Below are 6,539 nucleotides of genomic sequence, written 5' to 3'. Positions count from 1 at the left end.
ATTGCTCTTCTCTTACCTATTTTGTATTGAAGGGGAAATGGGGATCATTTAATTTTAGAAATGGAAGCTTTTGTTTGGAGGTCCCCCAGGCTGAAACTTGTAGCTCCAGCAGCTTATAGGCCATCTGGGGTCCTGCAAATAAAATCTTTAGATTTTACAAAACCCCCAAAGTTCATTATTTCTTCTCTTTGATGAATAATGGATGTCGGGAATGCAGGAATCTCAGACAGATAATAGATGATGAGTAAGAGCAGAACACAGCGTGCTCGGCATTGACCTGTCCACGCTCCATTGCTCCATCCTTCGGATCTTTTTTTAGGACCACTTAATAAGTTCATGTATAACATCCCGGGTCAGCGAGCGCCATGATGAGAACAGAGCAGCCCTTAATGGATGACAAACATGTCTGAAGTCAGTAATTGACGTTTGGGAATGTCTGGTTTAAGGACACCCAGGGCGTTTCAGGATTTGTCTGAAATATTGATTGGATCTGAAAGACAGAGACCACAACCCAACCCACAACCACAAGTCCAAAAGTGAGAATGTGTGACATGAAGAATAAATCCCATTTGTTTAACCAAAAACCCCTGCTGTGCTACCTCCACCTCTGCACTCCCCACTGCACATCGCTCACCGGATAGAACTGACCTGGTTATCCGTAATCACGTCTGGTATATTGCCCTCAATGGGCAGCAATTCTTCACTCTCCATAGATCTCTCACAGGAAAAATATCAGTTATAAATTTCCATAAAATAGGAAAAAGAGAAACCCTTATAAGTTTATCATAAAAATATTTTAACAACCTATTAGCTAATAAGACAGAGCCTACACCCGTCTGCTCATTGGGATGGCACACAGAACTGGAAGTTTTGTAATAACTGAATAATAACACAACTGCACCAGGAACAGTAATCGCCAATGTAAGGAACATTCTTCCCAATGACCACCAATGTAAGGGACATTCTTCCCAATGACCACCAATGTAAGGGACATTCTTCCTGCTGTAGAAATCATTCCCAAATATTGGAAAATTGTCTCTGGATAAGGAAGGGATTCTTCACTGTAAGGGCTGTGAAAATGTGGAATCGGCTCCCTCAGGAAGTAGTTTCAGCAAGTTCTATAGATTGCTTATAGCAAAAGTTGGCTGATTTCTAGAAGCACAGAATATAACTGGGGATTAAAGGTTTATAGTAAAAATAACAGAGACTGCTGATCCAGGGAACATCCGATGGCCTCATGGAATCAGGAAGGAATTATTTCGAATTTTTTGCCTTCCTCTGGATCAGCTATGTCTTATAGGGTTTTATATCAGGGATATGTTTATTTCTCTAGTGGGTAAATTTTATGGATTTATGTCTTATTTCAATGTACCTATGTCAGAGTGTAGAGATATTCTCCTGAAGCACTGATGAAGGGGCAAATATGGGCAAACACGGTACAAAAATATGCAAACCCTGACTCTGTAACATGTTAAACATTTTTGTAATTCAGCATTCTGACATGGCGCTCCTGTCCTGTAGTCAAAACTAATTCTAGAGAACTTTCTGTATTTGACAGCTGACAGCCCAAATACTGAAAACCATCATTGCCACATGGGGGAGACAGATCATTGTGGGGATCCAATGCCACCCAACCATCCATTTGGTTGTATGTAAAATACACTCTAGTCTATGGCAATGCCACCAATACCCATGGCCCCCCGTTTTCCTGCCAGTCTTTTGTGACATAATATACATGTGATGACCTGTGAGTGAAGTATGAGCCGCAGCTGGGGTGAGGATGGATGCACCCCCAGGGGCAGGTATGCCTGGCCATGGGTACTATCATCCTGGGCATTATTTAACCTGCAACAATAGCAGCTTGTGTTGGGGGACAGATCCAGATTACAGGTGAGTATTGCAAAAATGTGCTGAGTCTCACAAATAAAAGGAAATCAGATCTCAAAAAATCAATTTCAACCAAATTTTAAATTATTAAATTATTTTGATAATCATAGTCATACCCTGGTGCAGAATACTGGGACATTGATCCTAATATACTACAGGAATACAAATTACATGAGACAAGAAAAAAAAAACAATTCATAAATGATTCCCCCGCCAATTCCTCTGAAATTTGTGTTCGAATCTTTCCTTTCAGTTCCTATTAGGACAATGACTCGTTCTGCCACCTAGTGGCCGCTTGGCAAAGTGCACCGCTGTCATAATAGGAAATGCTGTCTGTATAAAGGAAAATTAGGGGTGAATTGACGGGGGAATCATTTATATTTACAGCTCAAAGTGAAGATTCCCTTTGCAAAGAGCATCCAATTATGTGCAAGAAGAATATTTTATTTATTTTATAAAATCATATATACAAATATATGAAATATGTTCAGCCACCCTTGCATGGTGCATTGCATGCTGCGGACCCCTCATGCTGCGGACCCCTCATGCTGCGGACCCCTCATGCTGTGGACCCTTCATGCTGCGGACCCTTCATGCTGCGGACCCCTCATGCTGTGGACCCCTCATGCTGCGGACCCTTCATGCTGCCAACCCCTCATGCTGTGGACCCCTCATGCTGCGGACCCCTCATGCTGCGGACCACTCATGCTGCGGACCCTTCATGCCTGACTTATAATGAGTGTGGTGAACGTTTTTGGTGCTCACATTTATGATGTCTCATAATATTCACAATGCTTTTCATTATCAGCATCATTCCAAGCAACTCGTCATCATTCACACCTGGTATTCCTGATAAGATGGGGATATCCTGCTTCTCATAATGTTTTTCATTCATATTCTTCTCATCAACTTTGATCCTCAGTGAGCAGATTTCTTTGAATTCTTCATATTTAAATATATCACTCATTGTACAATCCCAGAAGAGCACCAACCCCATTCAAGGTTGGAGAAGCCCCCTATAGATAATTGCAACTTTGTCCTTTAGTCAATGACCCCCAGCCGACCACCTCCAATATATTATCTTCCTTCTCCATCCAGTGATAATCTCCTGGCCGGGCTTCCTCATGGTCTGCTGTCCGGATCTCTGAAGACCACCATGAGCTCTGCTCCCCTATAAGAAATAAAGGGATCATAGAGCACCCTAAGATACCGAGGTTTTGTTGGGAAAGCAAAGCAACACCTGGAGGGGCCACACATTGAAGATGAAGGGATCATGGCGGAAGGTAAGTATTTAGGATGCCAGGGTTCTCCTGATTCTCTCCATTACCAACCAATCTGTAGGATAAGGAGATATCATGAAAGGAAACCGAGCAGCCAACCTACAACAACCAAAATATTTGCTTCTTTTTCCATTAAAGGGTAATTGTTCTTATCTGGGCCCCCAGAGCCCCCAATAGTGTCCGATATATTAAACTTTTCTCGATGATTCCATTCATGGTTGGTAGTTCTTAGAAGCCTATCAGGAATATGTTCAGAAGAAGGTGATGGAGATTCTTATTATCAGGAATATTTAATACTAATAATCGTTTCAGTCATCGTCTGATTGGATACGTGTCTCTGCCATCAGCCACTGATCATTTTATTCATTTATTTCCAACAATTTGTCTAATTTTATTGTCTTTCCTTTGTTTTTGGTGCAGTGATGTTGCTGTCGAGCTTCCTTTCACTTTGATGCATCCGAAACCCAAGGAGGAACCTCTACACCGAGAAGGTGAGGGAGTTTGTATCATCCCTGTTAATGGAAAAAAAACATTAGATTTGTGTTTTATTCCTGTCCTTTTTATTTCTCTCTACATTAATTAGGTTATTATGCCAAAATTACTCAACTGATCTCAAGTTAGAACCAGTTGCTTTTTGGGGGATTAGCCCCCATTTTCTGTGCTGGTAACACTGTCTTCTTTAATTGTAGAACGCAGTATCCTATAGATAGTTTATGCAAGAGAACAGAAATCAGAATTTTATACTTGGCTGTGGCTCCTCTGGGGCGGTTTACTTCCTCCATCCTGGTGACCAATGAGAATGGGACAGATAGTGATAAAATGTAAAAATGTTACATTATCAGAACATGAAGTGAGAGGAAATCTTCTGTCCTGGTGATTGGCTGTACGAGGAATTCTCTATTAAGAGGGGGAGATTTCCCCCTCCTAATAGAGAATTGTTCTGTAAAAACAATATTTAAATATTTAAAATCTTTAAATATTGTTTTTACAGAACAATTCCACAATTATAGGGCTGTGTCTTAATGTTTTTGCACAACTTTCACCCAAAATTCTTATTGGTTTAGGTAAAGTGCTAGTTAAAAGTTGTGTGAATCCTGGGTATAAAAACGGACCCCTTGCTGTTCACATTGACTGAAATGTTAACTTTTTTCTTGTAGCTCCTGAGAATGAAGCGCCTATAGATACAAATCTGATAGAGTTTGATACAAAGTAAGCGGGGGCGTGTCTGATCATTGTCATGTGATCTGTAATAACCCAATGACATCATTCCCCCGATGCGGGATCCGCTTGTGTCTTACTAACGCATGTCTTGTCTAATCATTCTTATTTTTGCATGGCTTTCACGCTGCTCTGCATGCTCATAGGGAAGGGAAAAGAAAAGTAAGACTTCATATTTTTACTGTGCTGATTGCTGAATGGAATGTTTTATGTTCTGCAACCTCACAAAGAGATAAAAATCTAATTCTGTATATCATCGTTATTTCCTGTATAAACGGATTTATTGGGGGTAAGATTTTTGTTTAATTAGCAATGATGAATGAAGGGAAAACCAAATTTATTCTACACATTCACCGAGCATTTAATAATTCGATACTCAGAACCCTCGGTTCCTGGTGACTCAGATTCCACACAGATCCATGAGATCACCACAGCACACAATAGCTGGAGATCTGTACATTCATGCTGCAATCCCTGATCTATCACACCCCATACGTGATCGATTGGAATTAGATCCGGTCCTATCATATGTGTGCCTCAGGAGATATTGGGAACCATCAGACCAATCAGATCCAGGTGTGAGGGATCAGGTGATGGCTGACAGGACCCTCATCATCATTCCATGTGTTGTCCATCCTCATCATCGTTCCATGTGTTCTCATCATCGTTCCATGTGTTATCCATCCTCATCATCATTCCATGTGTTGTCTATTCTCATCATCGTTCCATGTGTTGTCCATCCTTATCACCAATCTCCCCATTGATTAGCTGTGATTGGCTGTGCAATCCCCCACTGTGTAGCTGTGATTGGCTGTAGCTGTGCAGCAATCACACAGCTCTCCTGCCACCTCACATGATCCCCACATGGGTGTCACATGGTCACGTCTGATTGATCCTCCTACTGTCTGAATTCGGAGGAAATAGCTGTATTGCAGTGTGCAGGCACATTTGGCCCATTATCAGATATCCTGCCCACTAATCGGCTTTCACACATTGTTTATATTCACTCATTCAGATTGATCCTAGTATTCTTTTTGGGGTTTAGTTGACTTTGGCTTTGTGCAATGCTTTTGCATTAAAGGATGTGATGAGCATCACTGAGCATGTGCAGAGCACACACACATGCGCATATTTTTTTTTACGTAGATTTTTGCTCCTGCCAGTAGGTCCTCTTCCTGTAATATTATGGCAGCCTGTGAATGGAAGAATCCAACCACTGTAATCCTCACCCCCCCCAGCAGTGTTATTTGGTTTGTCCCAACCCCTCTTTTATTATGCAGCTTGGCCTGTTACAGGAAGTTGAAGTATAATGAATTTACTGGCAGGATCAACAAAGCTTTATAAAAAAAAAAATCAATTGATTGACTAACTTTGCCCTTTTTTCCCCTCCCCCAGTGATGACGACATCGTTTTTGAAGATTTTGCTCGTCAGAGACTGAAAGGGATGAAAGACGACAAAGAGGAGGAGGACGAAGGAACGAACTCCCCTCCGATGAATGACAGATAAGAAGCCTGTGATGTCACCTCCTCGCCGTGTAAAACTTGTAGGGCGGTTCTCTTTATTTCTACTCCGAAGAGGCCGCCCATGACACCGATCTGGCAGCCCTTATAATCTTACAGCTGTGCCATAAATGTCACCGCGCATCGTGCTACCCTTCTTCAGTTCCGGCTACACCACCTGACACGCACACAAAAAAAACAAAAAAATCAAAAACAACAAAAAAAAGAATGAAAGCGTCCAATGGCGGTCCGCGCATCAACCTGCAGTAAGGAGTTCTCGTAGCACTTTTGTATTACTCGAGTCTTTTATGCATTTTGTATAATTCCGGTAGAATATCCTAGAAGTATTTGTAACACAGAGAGAAAAAAAAAATATTCTGTAGATTCCGCCGTTTCAGAAATCAAAACTCGCATTTTGTAGAAAAAAGACAAAAAGATTCATTCTTAGCGTATAATGATAGGCTTGTGAGAACCGCGGGGGCGGGGTGACAGTTTATGATGTCATGGGGGGGGGGTCAACCAATGAAATGCAGGATAGAGAAAGGCAGAGATGGAAATGTCCGCTGTGAGTGGACGGAACGTCACAAAAACATTTCCGTGTCACCGTTTGATGTTCCGCTTCTAGCACACCTTAAATCTCAATAATAGCGATGG

The 6,539-nt window shown here is 41.6% G+C and overlaps 1 protein-coding gene across 1 annotated transcript in view; it reads left to right on the top strand.

Annotated features, from left to right (window-relative positions):
• The window catches only part of LOC140321791 (beta-arrestin-1-like), a 47,861-nt gene extending 41,538 nt beyond the window's left edge, over positions 1-6,323 (top strand). Inside the window, exons 7-10 of the mRNA XM_072398577.1 lie at positions 2,379-2,626; positions 3,438-3,658; positions 4,325-4,376; positions 5,781-6,323. Of these exons, the coding sequence (XP_072254678.1) occupies positions 2,379-2,626; positions 3,438-3,658; positions 4,325-4,376; positions 5,781-5,892 (633 nt within the window). The 3' untranslated portion in view covers positions 5,893-6,323. The remainder of the gene's footprint in view (positions 1-2,378; positions 2,627-3,437; positions 3,659-4,324; positions 4,377-5,780) is intronic.
• Positions 6,324-6,539: the final 216 nt, after the last annotated feature.

The sequence above is a fragment of the Pyxicephalus adspersus genome, chromosome 1 (genome assembly GCF_032062135.1).
Source record: "Pyxicephalus adspersus chromosome 1, UCB_Pads_2.0, whole genome shotgun sequence".
Classification (NCBI taxonomy): Eukaryota; Metazoa; Chordata; class Amphibia; order Anura; family Pyxicephalidae; genus Pyxicephalus; species Pyxicephalus adspersus.
The sequence above is the reverse complement of the archived record's forward strand: the minus strand, read 5'-3'. Positions and strand labels throughout refer to the sequence as shown.